The 14702-nt window shown below is 45.9% G+C and overlaps 1 protein-coding gene across 7 annotated transcripts in view; it reads left to right on the top strand.

Moving 5' to 3' along the window:
- Positions 1-14702, top strand: part of ELP1 (elongator complex protein 1) — a 149121-nt gene that overhangs the window by 9708 nt on the left and 124711 nt on the right. For 6 of the 7 annotated variants that reach the window (XR_004000872.1, XM_030566039.1, XM_030566038.1 and 3 more), the window contains exons 4-5: positions 6474-6555; positions 13553-13627. Coding sequence is in view for 6 of the 7 variants with exons in the window: in XM_030566039.1 (XP_030421899.1) it covers positions 6474-6555; positions 13553-13627 (157 nt within the window). In the remaining variant the exon portion in view is untranslated. The remainder of the gene's footprint in view (positions 1-6473; positions 6556-13552; positions 13628-14702) is intronic. The other variant, XM_030566041.1, reaches the window with a different exon arrangement.

The following is a 14702-nucleotide window of genomic DNA, read 5'->3' as shown; positions in this document are numbered from 1 at the left end:
TGAAGTGAGTAATGTAGATCTCCTGTCTTATTTTAGTGAAGTCGGTTTGTATGGAAGTTTGGTTATTAATGAGAATCTCCAGGTTGGAGAGCTCTTTTTTGATGTTTTCCTGTTTGTTGTATAGGATGCTGATCAGGTGGTTCCTCAGTTTCTTTGATAGAGTATGGCATAATCTCTCACTGTGGTCTGTGTAGTATGTAGATAGCAGTAGATTTTTTACCTTTAGTCCATTTGGTATGATGTCCATCCGTTTGCATTTGGAAAGGAAGATGATATCTGTCTGTATTTGTGCAAGTTTCTTCATGAGGTTGATGGATTTCCACTCCATACGGCTAAATACAGTGCCTTGCATGGTGTCAAGTATCAGAAGGGTAGCCGTGTTAGTCTGGATCTGTAAAAGCAGCAAAGAGTCCTGTGGCACCCTATAAACTAACAGACGTTTTGGAGCATGAGCTTTCGTGGATGAACACCCACTTCATCAGATGCATGTAGTGGAAATATCCAGGGGCAGGTATATATATGCAGGCAAGCTAGAGATAGTGAGGTAGTTCAATCAGGGAGGATGCGGGTATTGTAGTTTTGAGACCAGCCTGGACCAATCTACACGGCAGGTCCACTTCCTAGACACCACGGTGCAAATAAGTGATGGTCACATTACCACCACCCTATACCGAAAACCTACCGACCACTATACCTACCTTCATGCCTCCAGCTTCCATCCCGGGCACATCACACGATCCATTGTCTACAGCCAAGCACTGAGGTACAACCGCATCTGCTCTAACCCCTCAGACAGAGACCAACACCTACAAAATCTCCACCAAGCATTCTCAAAACTACAATACCCACAAGAGGAAATAAGGAAACAGATCAACAGAGCCAGACATGTACCCAGAAGCCTCCTACTGCAAGACAAACCCAAGAAAGAAACCAACAGGACTCCACTGGCCATCACATACAGTCCCCAGCTAAAACCTCTCCAACGCATCATCAGGGACCTACAACCCATCCTGGACAATGATCTTTCACAGGTCTTGGGTGGCAGGCCAGTCCTCGCTCACAGGCAACCTGCCAACCTGAAACATATTCTCACCAGTAACTGCACACCGCACCATAGTAACTCTAGCTCAGGAACCAATCCATGCAACAAACCTCGATGCCAACTCTGCCCGCATATCTACACCAGCGACACCATCACAGGACCTAACCAGATCAGCCACACCATCACCGGTTCATTCACCTGCTCGTCCACCAATGTAATATACGCCATCATATGCCAGCAAAGCCCCTCTGCTATGTACATCGGCCAAACTGGACAGTCGCTACGGAAAAGGATAAACGGACACAAATCAGATATTAGGAATGGCAATATACAAAAACCTGTAGGAGAACACTTCAACCTGCCTGGCCACACTATAGCAGACCTTAAGGTGACCATCCTGCAGCAAAAAAACTTCAGGACCAGACTTCAAAGACAAACTGCTGAGCTTCAGTTCATCTGCAAATTTGACACCATCAGCTCAGGATTAAACAAAGACTGTGAATGGTTTGCCAATTACAGAACCAGTTTCTCCTCCCTTGGTTTTCACACCTCAACTGCTAGAATAGGGCCTCATCCTCCCTGATTGAACTACCGCATTATCTCTAGCTTGCCTGCATATATACACCTGCCCCTGGATATTTCCACTACATGCATCTGACGAAGTGGGTGTTCATCCACGAAAGCTCATGCTCCAAAACGTCTGTTAGTTTATAAGGTGCCACAGGACTCTTTGCTGCTTTTACAGATCCAGACTAACGCAGCTATCCCTCTGATACTATACAAGATCCTGTCTCTTACATTTCTTTGTTTTAAGGTTTAGAAAGTATATGTAACTAGAGTGCCTAATTTGTAATAGATATAGGAAACCATAGTAGACATTATAACTTATCCTAAAACAAAAGGGTGACCATAATCAGTCAGAAGGATTGTTCTGATCTGTCAGTCCTTTCTGCTATTCCAAAAGGCTGGCTGGCAGGATGAAATCAAATCATACATTAATTCTCATAATACAGTTATAAAATCCTGCTCCTACACTCCCTCCCTCCCTCTGTGAAAGCAGCTGCAGACAATCATTTCAAACCTTCTTTCCTGGGTTACCCATGCAGACGCCATAGCACAGCAAGCATGGAGCCTGCTCACCTCACCGCTGCTGTTGTGAGCAATCGTAAACACCTTGCGCATTATACTGCAGTATATGCAGAACCTGGCTAAGAGACGGCAGCATGAGGACGATTGTGAGGAGTACATGGACACAGACGTTCCTGAAAGCACGGGATGTGGCAATTGGGACATCATGGTGGCAGTGGAGCTGGTTGATACAGTGGAACGCCAATTCTGGGCGCGGCCAACACGCACAGAATGGTGGGACTGCATAGTGTTTCAGGTCTGGGATGATTCCTAGTGGCTGCGAAACTTTCGCATGCATAAGGCCACTTTCCTGGAACTCTGTGAGTTGCTTTCCCCTGCCCTGAAGCACAGGAATACCAAGATGAGAGCTGCCCCGACAGTTGAGAAGCGAGTGCGATAGCCTTGTGGAAACTTGCAACGTCTGACTGCTACCGGTCAGTCGGGAATTAGTTTGGAGTGGGCAAATCTACTGTAGAGACTGCTGTGATTCAAGTAGCCAATGCAATCACTGACATTCCGCTATCAAGGGTAGTGACTCTGGGAAATGTGCAGGTCATAGTGGATGGCTTTGCTGCAATGGGTTTTCCTAACTGTGGTGGGTTGATAGATGGAACGCGTATCCCTATCTCGGCACCGGGCCACTTTGCCAACCAGTACATAAACCGCAAGGGGTACTTTTCAATGGTGCTGCAAGCACTGGTGGATCACAAGGGACATTTCACCGACATCAACGTGGGATGGCCGGGAAAGGTGCATGATGCTTGCATCTTTAGGAGCTCCAGGCTGTTTGAACAGCTGCAAAAAGGGACTTATTTCTCAGGCCAGAAAATTACTGTTGGGGATGTTGAAATGCCTATAGTTCTCCTGGGAGACCCAGCCTCCCCTTTGCTCCCGTAGCTCATGAAGCCATATACAGGCAGCCTGGACAGTAATAAGGAGCAGTTCAGCTATAGGTTGAGCAAGTGCAGAATGGTGGTAGAATGTGCTTTTGGACGTTTGAAAGTGCGCTGGCACCGTTTACTGACTAGGTTAGACCTCAGCAAAACCAATATTCCCACTGTTATTGCTGCTTGCTGTGTGCTCCATAATATCTGTGAGCGTGAGGGGGAGATGTTTATGGCTGGGTGGGAGGTTGAGGCATATTGCCTGGCAGCTGATTTTGAGCAGCCAGACACCAGGGCGATTAGAAGAGCACAGCTATGCACGCTGCACATCAGAGAGGCTTTGAAAACCAGTTTCATGACTAGCCAGGCTACCATGTGAGAGTTGTGTATGTTTCTCCTTGATGCAAACCCATCCCCTTTGTTGATTTTAATTCCCTGTAAGCCAACCACCCTCCTCCCTTCAATCACAGCTGGCAAAGGAAATAATGTCACTGTTGTTTTGAAACTATGCATTCTTTCTTTATTAAAAAAAAAGTGAGATAACTGACAAGGTAGCCCAGGTGGGGTGGGGGAGGAAGGAAGGACAAGGCCACATTGCTTATTGTAGCCATACTACAAATCAGAACTGTTTGAATGACAGCCTTCTGTTGCTTGGGCCATCCTCTGGAGTGGAGTGGCTGGGTGCCCGGAGCCTTCCCCCATGCGTTTTTGGGCTTCTGGGTGAGGAGAATATGGAACGTGGACAGGAGGGCAGGCGGTGGTACAATGGGTGTAGCAGCAGTCTGTGCTCTTGTTGGCTTTCCTGCAGCTCCACCAGACACCTGAGCATGTCCGCTGGTGCCCCCATTAGCCTCAGCATCGCTGCCTCTTCTCATCACTTAATGCATTCCTGGACTCTGCCACTGAATGCCTCCATGCATTCAGCTGTGCCCTGTCAGTGCAGGAGGACTACATGAGCTCGGAAAACATGTTATCGCACGTCGTTTTTTTGCCTTCTAATCTGCGATAACCTCAGGGATGGAGATCGTAGGGGGAGCATAGAAACATTTGCAACTGCGGGGGGATAAAAAGGGAGAGTAAAATTTAAGATGATACATTTCTGAGAACAAAAGGGAGACTCTTTCACAGTGAATCAAGCAATTCACAGAAGACAGAACGTGTGCTTTAGGTACAAGGTCAATTTAGCCTTTTATACTGAGTGCCTGCCGGTACGGTGACACATCACACACAGCTGGGCAACAGAATTCAGTTTCCAGGCAGCCATGGTAAGCCAAAGGGTATGTGGTGTTTGGCTTCTAATGCCTTCATAACATGTGGGAATGGTTTCAAACTGCAGCATCCTACTTTCCCATAGCAAGCAATGCCGGTTGGGTTTGCCATTTAAAAGGAGGGGCAGCGGTTTTTGGGTGGATGTGCAGCACACACCTCCCCCTACCCCACTGCGTGGCTATTCTCAGGGATGAGCCCTTTTAGCCAAGTGCAAACAGCCCAGCATGACTGGAATCCTTTTACTGTTCCCTTACAAAAATTCCCCTATTTCAACCAGGTGACCATGGATAATATCACTCTCCTGAGGCTAACATAGAAAGATATAGACCAAATGTTGCTTGAATGCGACCAAAACCCAGGACCATTCGCTGCCATGCTTTGTGCTGCAGTGATTCCAGACTACTTGCTACTGCCTTGGCGTGGTAAAGTGTCCTACCATGGAGGATGAAATAAGGCAGCCCTCCCCAGTAACCTTCTGCAAAGGCTTCCAAAGTATCTCCAGGAGAGCTTCATGAAGATGTCTCTGAAGGATTCCTGCTCCATCCCCAGACAAGTTAACAGACTTTTCCAGTAGCTGTACTGGCTGCAGATGCATCCCAAGTCTTCATGGCAAATCAGACATTAAACTTTTAATTTTAAACCCTGTACTGTAGTTACAAGTGTGCACTCACCAGGGGTGCCTTCTTCACCTTCAGGATCGGGGATCCCACCTTAGGAGGGTATTGGCTCCAGGGTGATGAAAAGGTCCTGGCTGCCGGGGAGAACGGATTCACCGCTTGCCTGCTGTGCATTCTTCTCCTCCTCCTCTTCCTCATCCACAAAATCCTCCTCCTCCCTGTTGCATGAGATGCCCCCATTGCAGGTATCCACGGACAGTGGTGAGGTAGTGATAGGGTCCCCCTCTAGAATGTAATGCAGCAGATCATAGAAGGAGCATGTATGGGGCTCTGACCCGAAGCGACCGTTTGCATCCTTTGTCTTTTGATAGACTTGCCCGAGCTCCTTAACTTTCACGCAGCACTGCCGTGTAGCCTTTGTCTATCATGCCCTGTGCAATTTTTGGCGTATATATTATCATTTCTTCTTTTTGATTGGAGTTTTGTCTGCACAGATTTTTCTCCCCATACAGCAATCAGATCCAGTGTCTCCCGTTCAGTCCATGCTGGAGCTCATTTGCGATTCTGGGACCAGTGCTGCTGAGCTTGCCACACTGATCAAACAGGAAATGAAATTCTAAATTTCCCGGGGCTTTTCCTGTGTACCTGGCTAGTGCATCGGAGTTGAAAGTGCTGTCCGGAGTGGTCACATTGGAGCACTCTGGGGTAGCTCCCGGAGGCCAATACCATTGGATTGTGTCTGCACTACCCCAAATTCAACGCAGCAAGGTCGATTTTAGCGCTACTCCCCTTGCCGAGGAGGAGTACACACGTTGAATTTAAGAGCCCTTTAGGTCGACGGAACTGGGTTTTTTGTGTAGAAGCATAATAAAATCAACCTAATGCAGCTAAATTCAACCTAATCCCATAGTGTAGACCAGGGGTTGGATAGCTGCTATTGCCATCTCAGCCAACTTTGTTCGCATGGGGCATTTTTGCAAATGTCACTCAGACTGGAAAAAAATAAAAATAAAAATCAAGCTTAGTCTGAAGACTGCGTGAAGTATTGTCATTTAGTGTATGAAAGATCATGTCCTATAGTATGTATTAACAACTTGTCTAATGAGTCAGAGATGATACTTTCTGGCACGAGCACTATGGTCAGAGTTAAGGTTTAGCTTCTAATCTTATATGTCTTGGCTTTACAAATTGATTTCTCAGGCTTAACGTTGTTTTAATGCTTACTGGTTTTGCTTGGAATGTGTTTTGGTGTCTTGAAATTCACTGTGTGGGTACTGAGACTCCTTCTGTGTAAGACTGAGTCATTTTGTAGGTATCTGGAGTTTCCCTTCTCTTCACCAAAAGGGGTTGTGGCCTGTTACTAGAGCACAGCTCTGGCAATCATGAGTAGCCAAAGCTGGTGCAATTGTCATCTCCCCTAGCTCCTCGTAAATCAGAACAATAGATTGGAGAGACAGTCAGCCTTTCTTGCTGTTGTATATGTATCATCTGTACATACACAAATACCTCACACTGCTCATATTTCTCTTACAGCTTGAATGCGTTGGGAGTGTGGACAGTGGTCTGACCACCATGAGCTGGAGTCCTGACCAGGAGCTTGTCCTGCTGGTTACAGGTACAGATTATAGTCTGTTTGTAAACTCTGTTGAGCAAATACAAGATAGTTTAGTACAGCCTTGTATCAGTTTTCATAGGGCCGAATTCTGCCCCTTTGCTCGTCCTGAACCATGCTTGCGTAATCCAGTTACCTGGCCCTGAACAATTATGACACACACACGTTCTGATTCAGCAGCTTTACAGATCTCTCTCAAGGAAATAAAATCTGGTGCTGCATTCAAAAAAACTAGGATAGTTGTGTTAAATTCCTCGTGACATTCTTCATAGCAGAAATTGCTTCTAATCCTTTGTATCAGAAGCAACAGCAAAAGAGTCATAAAGCTGAAGACCAGAAGGGATCACCAGATTTAGTTTGTCCTCCTATATAGCACAGGCCATTAACATCATCCAGCACCCGCACACAAAACCCGACAACTGAAATTAGTCTCCTGAGGGCTGTAATATATTTGTCTAAACTAGGGCCATCAAGCAATTAAAAAAATTAATTGTGATAAATTGCACTATTAAACAATAATCGAATACCATTTACTTAAATATTTGTGGATGTTTTCTACATTTTCAAATACATTGATTTCAATTATCACACAGATACAAAGTGCACAGTGCTCACTTTATTTTTAGTACACATATTTGTACTGTAAAAAAACCAAAAGGAATAGTATTTTTCAATGCACTACAGTACTTAAGTGAAATCTCTTTATCCTAAAAGTTGAACTTACAAATGTAGAATTATGTACAACCCTCCTACCCCCGCATTCAAAAATAAAAGAATGTGAAAATTGTAGAGCCTGCAAGTCCACTCAGTCTTACTTCAGCCAAACAAGTTTGTTTACATTTGCAGGACATACTGCTGCCTGCTTCTTGTTTACAATGTCACTTGAAAATGAGAACAGGCATTCTCATGGCACTGTTGTAGCTGGCGTCACAAGATATTAACGTGCCAGATGTGAATCTTTAGCACATGCCCCTTCATGTTTCAACCACCATTCCAGGGGACATGAGTCCATACTGATGACGGGTTCTGCTCGATAACAGTCCAAAGCAGTATGGACCGCCACATGTTCATTTTCGTTATCTGAGTCAGATACCACCAGCAGACGGTTAATTTTCTTTTTTGGTGGTTCATGTTCTGTAGTTTCTGCATCAAAGTGTTGCTCTTTTAAGACTTCTCAAAGCATGCTCCACACCTCATCCCTCTCCAATTTTGGAAGGCACTTCAGATTCTTAAACCTTGGGTCGAGTGCTGTAGTTATCTTTAGAAATCTCGCATTCGTACCTTCTTTGTGTTTTGTGAAATCTGCAGCGAAAGTGTTCTTAAAATGAACATGTGCTGGGTCATCATCCGAGACTGCTATAACATGAAATATATGGCAGAACGTGGTAAAACAGAGCTGGGGACATACAATTCTTCCACAAGGAGATCAGTCACAAATTTAATTAACCTATATATATTTTTTTTAACGAGGGTCATCAGCATGGAAACTTGTCCTCTGGAATGGTGACTGAAGCACGAAGGGGCATACGAATGTTTAGCATATCCTATACGTAAATACCTTGGAATGCCAGCTACGAAAGTGCTATGCAAATGCCTGTTCGCACTTTCTGGTGACATTTTAAATAAGAGGGCAGCATTATCTCCTGTAAATGTAAACAAACTTGTTTGTCTTAGCATTTGGCTGAAGAAGTAGGACTGAATGGACTTGTAGGCTCTGAAGTTTCCATCGTTTTGGTTTTGAGTGCAGTTATGTAACAAAAAAAAATTCTATATTTGTAAGTTGCACCTTCACAATGAAGAGTTTGCACTACAGTACTTGTATGAGGTGAAGTGAAAAATACTATGTCCTTATTTTTACAGTACATATATTTGTAATAAAAATAAACACTTTGATTTCAGTTACAACACAGAATACAATGTACATGAAATACAATACAATGTACACGAAAATGCAGAAAAACATCCAAAATATTTAATACATTTCAATTGCTATTCTATTGTTTAAGAATGCGATTAAAACTGTGATTAATTTTTTGAGCTAATTGTGTGAGTTAACGGCCATTAATCAACAGCCTTAATCTAATTTATTGTGTTCCACAGACAGAACAGGAGGGCCTGAGGTGCCCCAGTGCCCAAGGTCCCTGGAATGGTAGGGAATTGTTTAGTGACATACACCAAGATAACCCTGGCAAGTGATCAGCATCCCAGGCTGCAGAGGAAGGCAAAAAATCCCAAGGTCACTGCCAATCTGATCTGAGGGAAAATGTCTTCTTCATCCCACATATGGCCTGTTAGACCCTGAGCATGTGAGCAAGAACCAGCCACCCAAGCACCTGAGAAAGAGAGTGCTTAGTGCCACCTCAAAGCATTGGCCCACCCCAGCCAATTTTCTATCTGTAGCCATGGCATCTCAGATGCTTCAGAGGAAGTAGATTGGAAAAAAAACCCAGAATAATTTGTGAGGGGAATATCCTTTCCTGACCCCTGCAGGTGACCAGCTGAAGCCCTGAAGCATGAGATTTTTTAAGAGTATCTGACATGGACCAGGAGTGACTCTAAGAACTGCCAGGCCCTGCCATGCAATTCCACTTGTTCTTATGTCCAGCTTTCTCTCAACATTAAGTTGTTTGCCTGCACAACTCCTCCTGGGAGACTTCCAGAACCTCATCCCTCTGATGATTAGAAACCTTCAGATTTCCAGCCTGAATTTGTTCATGGCCAGTTCATATCTTTTTGTTGTTTTTTGTCAATATTGTCCTTTATCTTCGATCACTCTTCTCCCTCCCTGTTATCTCTGCCCCCTCCGCCCTGATATATTTATAGAGAGCAGTCACGTTCCCTCTTGACCTTTGTTTTGCTAGGCTTAGCAAGCCAAACTCTTCCAGTCTCCCCTCATAAGATAGGCCCTCCATTCCCCCGATCACTTATTTGCACCAGTTCCAGTTTGAATTCATCTCTCTTGAATGTGGGTGATCAGAATTGTACAGGCTCCAGATGAGGTCTTACCAGTACCTTGTAAAATGTCATTACTACTTTTCTCTCTCTCTCTATTGGATATGTCCTTCCTGATGCATCATAGGATCATATTTGCCTCTTTCTCAACTGCATCACATTGGTGCTCATTGTCATCCTGTTATTGATCAAGGCACCCAGGCCTCTTTCCTTTTCTGTCACTTCCAGCTGATGAGCCCCCACTTGATAGCAGATGTTTGTTTAGACCCTAAATGCATGACTTTGCGTTTCCCACTATTAAATTTCATCCCGTTTCTGTACGCCAGTTCTCAAGGTCATCCAGGTCTTCCTATGTAATATTCCAGTCCTCCTCCATGTTGACGATACTTCCCAACTTTGTACTGGAGAATCATAGAAATGCAGGGCTGGAAGGAACATCAAGAGGTCATCCAGTCCAGCTCCCTGTGCAGAGGCGGGGCCAAGTAAACCTAGACCATCCCTGATAAGTGTTTGTGCAACCTGTTGTTAAAAACCTCCAGTGATGGGGATTCTACAGTTCCCTTAGAAACCTATTCCAGAACTTAACTGCTCTTAGAGTTTGGCTTGTACGGATATCTAACCAGTCTCCCTTGCTTCAGATTTAAGCCCATTACTTTTTGTCCTTCCTTCAGTGGACATGGGGAGCAATTGATCAGTCTTCTTTATAACAGCCCTTAACATATTTGAAGACTGTTATCAAGTCTCCCGCAGTCATCTTTAGTCCTCTAACTTATCTGTTCCTTCCCTGTTTTGTCTTGGGTTCCTTCTGCCTTGTAAGTATTAATTGTGTCGAGCAGGAGTGGGCAAACTTTTTGTTCCGACGGCCACATCGGAGAATAGAAATTTTATGACTGACCATGAATGCTTACAAAATTGGGATTGGGGTAGGGGAGGAGGGGAGAGCTCTGATTGGGGGTGTGGGCTTTGGGGTGGGGCTGGGGATGAGGAGTTTGGTGTGTAGGAGGGTGGTCCAGGCTGGATCGAGGGGTTTGGAGAGCAGGAGGGGGATCAGGGCTGGGGCAGGGGGTCGGGGCCTGGTGAGAGGCTCAGGGGTGCAGACTCCGAGCGGCGCTTACCTCAAGCAGCTTCCAGAAGCAATGGCATGTCCCTTCTCTGGCTCCTATGCAGAGGCGTCGCCAGGTGGCTCTGCACACTGCCCCATCCACAGGCACTGCCCCTGCAACTTCCGTTGGAGTGTGTGGGAGCCAGAGCGGGACCATGTCACAGCTTCCGGACCAGCGTGGTGCGGCCCCAGCCCTGCGCCGGGCCCGGCTGGAGCACTGGAGCAGCCCCCGACCCAGCGCCAAAGCCGAAGCAGGCTGAGCTGCATGGTGTGGTCCCCCGTTCCACAGTGGGAGTTCGTGGGCCGGCCTAAAACGGATCTGGCCCGCGGGCTGTAGTTTGCTCACCCCTAGTGTTGACTTTCTGGTCACCATTAACCTTTTTAAAGAAGACTGAAGCAAAATAGCATTAAATACCTCAGCCTTCTTGATGTCATCAGTTAATAGCTCTCCTTCCCCACTAAATGGAGGACTAACACTTTCCTTTTCTTTCTCTTGTTCTATAAATACGTTAGGAACCTTTTCTTATTGTCTCTTATCCCTTTGCTAGTTGTAATTTATTTTGCACCTTAACCTTTATGATTTTTGTCCCTCTGTGCCTGAGCTATTGTTGTGTACCCCTTCCTGCAATTTGTCCATGCTTCCACTTCTTGTAGGTTTCTGTTTTGATTTTCAGGTAATTAGAGAGTTCCTGATGGCTCCATATTGGCCTCTTAGTATTTTTCCTATCTTTTCTTCACATCGGGATGGTTTGCAATTGTACCTTTAATATTGTCTCCTTGAGAAACTGCCAGTTCTCCTGAACTCCTTTTTTGTTTTGATTTTCTTCCTCTGGAATCATCAGCAAATTTCATTAGCACACTTTTACTTCTTACACCAAGGTCATGAATAAAAATATTGTGTAAAATTGGACCTAGGGCTGATCCTTGAGGAGCTCCACTAGTAACCTTCCTCCAGTTGTTCACCTTTGAGCACAACCTGTTGCCTTTTTCTTCTTGAGCCAGTTCCTTACTCACCTTACAAGTCTTGTATGAACTGTAACATTCTGGGGTGCTAGCCAGACCAGTGAGGAGCTACGTCACCCCTGCCCTGCAAATGTGGGTGCCTCCAATTGGTTTGCTGCTGTTACTCCCACCTGGGCCGCTCACAGTCAAATAGCATGCAGGTCACACTCTGAGTGCCTGCAAGCCACACATCAGTCACGCTCTGGCTTCCACCAGCCTTGGTTACCCACTTGCAGGGTGACCCCAACACACTCCCAGTCCCAGATTTTCTCCCAGAACATGTGTTCTGCTCTGTCCTGCCCTCTCCTGAGCAGTCCAGATATATTAGATCCATTGTCTCTCTAAGGAGATCAGTATACAACAGTCTGCTACTTTAAATGGAGTTCCCCCATTAGCCCAGTTTAACCACAACACGGATTAGTTTTGATTAAAAAATAAAACAAGTTTCTTTATCTACAGAGAGAGATTGTTAAATGTGTACAAGTACAAGGCTTTAATGTCATAAATGGTCACAAGAGAAATAAAGATAAAACACTTCCTAGTACTAAGCAAACTAGACTTGATTCAAGATAAAAATTCTTAACTACATGCTCCTAGGAACAGGGCTGACCAAATTTCAGATCAAGCTCTTTTCCAAAGTCAGATGAGCTGATTTTAGTTGTCATCTTAGGTGAAAGAGCAAGAGATGTATAAGGAGAGAGAACTTGGGTTGTTTTTATAGTTCAGTCACCTTTTGAAATGCATTTTCCTGAGGGCTCCCTCTAGTTCCTTCCCACTGTGAGGAAGGAGACAAGGAATCCAGCTGTGAAATAAGTTCCATGCTGTTGTTTGCAAAGGTGCAGATCTATTTGTTCCTGCCCCACACTCCTTCGTTGCCAAAGAATGTGACCAGTGATGGGCTATCATGGCTAGAGGCGTCAGCTTGTCCTTTATCTTTGAGAAACAGGTTTGTTTACCCCCTCCTCAGACTTGTCTAGTAAACACACTTCAGTCATGATTTCAGCTTACGTTCGTAACTTTACATATAACATTGCTACACATGTTTCATCATGGTATTACTGACCATTAAATTATTAGTTTTCAAGTGATACGTCACAAGGCCTATTGTGTACAAAGATTTGTTTAGGTGTGAATACAGGGGTGCATTCAGTCACAGTCGTAAACAAAAGTATTGAGTAAAATTGTTCTCAAGGCTGATGCTTGGGGAACTCCACTAGTAACATCCCTCCTGTCCAGTAGTTCATCTTTGAGCACAATTGTTTTCCTTTTCCCCTTGAGCCAGTTCCTTATGCACCTTACAGTTCTTGTATTAATCCCCATGTTCTGTCATGTGGTCCCATTTCAGATGCTTTACTGAAGTCCAAGTATATTAAACAAAGCAAAAGGCTTGGTGTTTTAAAGGTGCGCATGAGAGACCAAAATAAGTGGACAAGTTTTACTCTCCTTTTCTTATGAACCTCAATGATGAATTAAGGGGAGCTCTCTGGCTCTTCTGAAACATCTGGAGGTCTTAAATGCAAGAAAAAATGATCAGCTTCTTGCTGTATTCTCCCTGGTATAGTCTTTATATTGAGGTCTCAGTACCATTATTGAAGGAACTTCTGCTGGGCAAAGAGGCTGCAAACTCTTCTTGTTATCCGACAGTTTGGAGATGTCAGACTGTAGTTGAAGAGCAGAACTAGGGCTCTGATCTGGGGAAAGATCCTGTTTCCTGTCTAATGATGATAACGGAGAGAGAAACAGTTCTGTTTTTTTTATGCTGCTTATAACTAATGTGGCATGTTAGCAGTTTAAATGATTCGGTTATGTGCAAACAGAAAATATGTTACTATAAACATAGAAGTCAGGGTGATAAAGAATCCGATGGCTCTTCTCATAGGAGTTGGGGTTTGCTGACTTTGCCTGAAACTTCTTTTCCTTTTTTTTACCCCCGTTTTCGTGCAGCGTGCTTATTGGCCTTTTCTCCAGAAGTGTCTGCATTGCAATGGTGCTGTGCATATGAAGACCCAATCCTACAAGGTGCTAAACATTACCTGCAAAGCACTAAATGTCCTCAACTCCAACTAATTTGAGTAGTAGCACTGTGTTCTTTGTAAAATACTTATAGCACCTGTTCTCCCATAGGAAATTGTGACCCTCTCTACTTATAGGAATTACTGTCAACTTAAAATCTAGTCCAGGGATTGGCAACCTATGGCACGTGTGCCAATTTTTAATGGCACTCTGCTACCTGCTGGGACTCCACGTGCCATTAAAAATCCTGCCAACGCGGCATGCGGGGTCCGCAGTCCTGGGCCGGAGTGCCAGCCCGAGCGCAGCAAGCCGTTGCCCCCTCCCTCACCTTCCCCTAGAGCCCTGCTGCTGTGCATGCAGCGCTCTGGGGGCTGGGGCTAGGCACCCCTGCGGGGCAGCGTTTGGCTCTATGGGGAGGGAAAGACGCTCCCTGCTCATCTGGAGCCCTGCTGCCGCGCACACAGCACTCTGAGGGGTGGGGTGGAGCAAGGCTGCGCGTGCGGGGGCAGCAGTGGCAGGGCTCCGGATGAGTGAGGAGCCTCATGGTAAGGGGGCCGGCTCTGGGGCCGGGGGGGGGGTCACGTTTGGGTAAAAGGTGAGGGCAGTCAAGGGACAGGGAGCAGGGTGGGTTGGATGGGGGGGTGGTTGGGGCGGGGGACTCTGGAGGGGGCAGTCAGGGAGCAGTGGGAGTTGGATGGGGCATGGGAGTCCTGAGGTCTGTTTGGGGGGTGGATAGGGGTCAGGACAATCAGGGGACACGAAGCAAAGAGGGTCCTGAGGGAGCAGTTAGGGTGTTGGGGGGTCTCTGGAGGTGGTGGTCAGGAGACAAGGAGCTGGGGGGGTTGGATGAGTCGAGAGTTCTGCGGGGGCTGTCAGGAGGTAGAGGTGTGGAGAGGGATTGGGGCAGGCAGGGAGCAGGGGAGGCGTTGTAGGGGTCCAGAGTTCTGGGGATCCTGTCAGGGGGCGGGGAGCGGTTAGATAGGCATGGGAGTCCAGGGGGTCTGTCTGAGTGCGGGGGTGTGGGGAAGGGCAGGGGACAGGTAGGGAATTGTAGGGCAGCAGTCAGGGGATAAGGGGCAGG

The sequence above is a fragment of the Gopherus evgoodei genome, chromosome 6 (genome assembly GCF_007399415.2).
Source record: "Gopherus evgoodei ecotype Sinaloan lineage chromosome 6, rGopEvg1_v1.p, whole genome shotgun sequence".
Classification (NCBI taxonomy): Eukaryota; Metazoa; Chordata; order Testudines; family Testudinidae; genus Gopherus; species Gopherus evgoodei.
The sequence above is the reverse complement of the archived record's forward strand: the minus strand, read 5'-3'. Positions and strand labels throughout refer to the sequence as shown.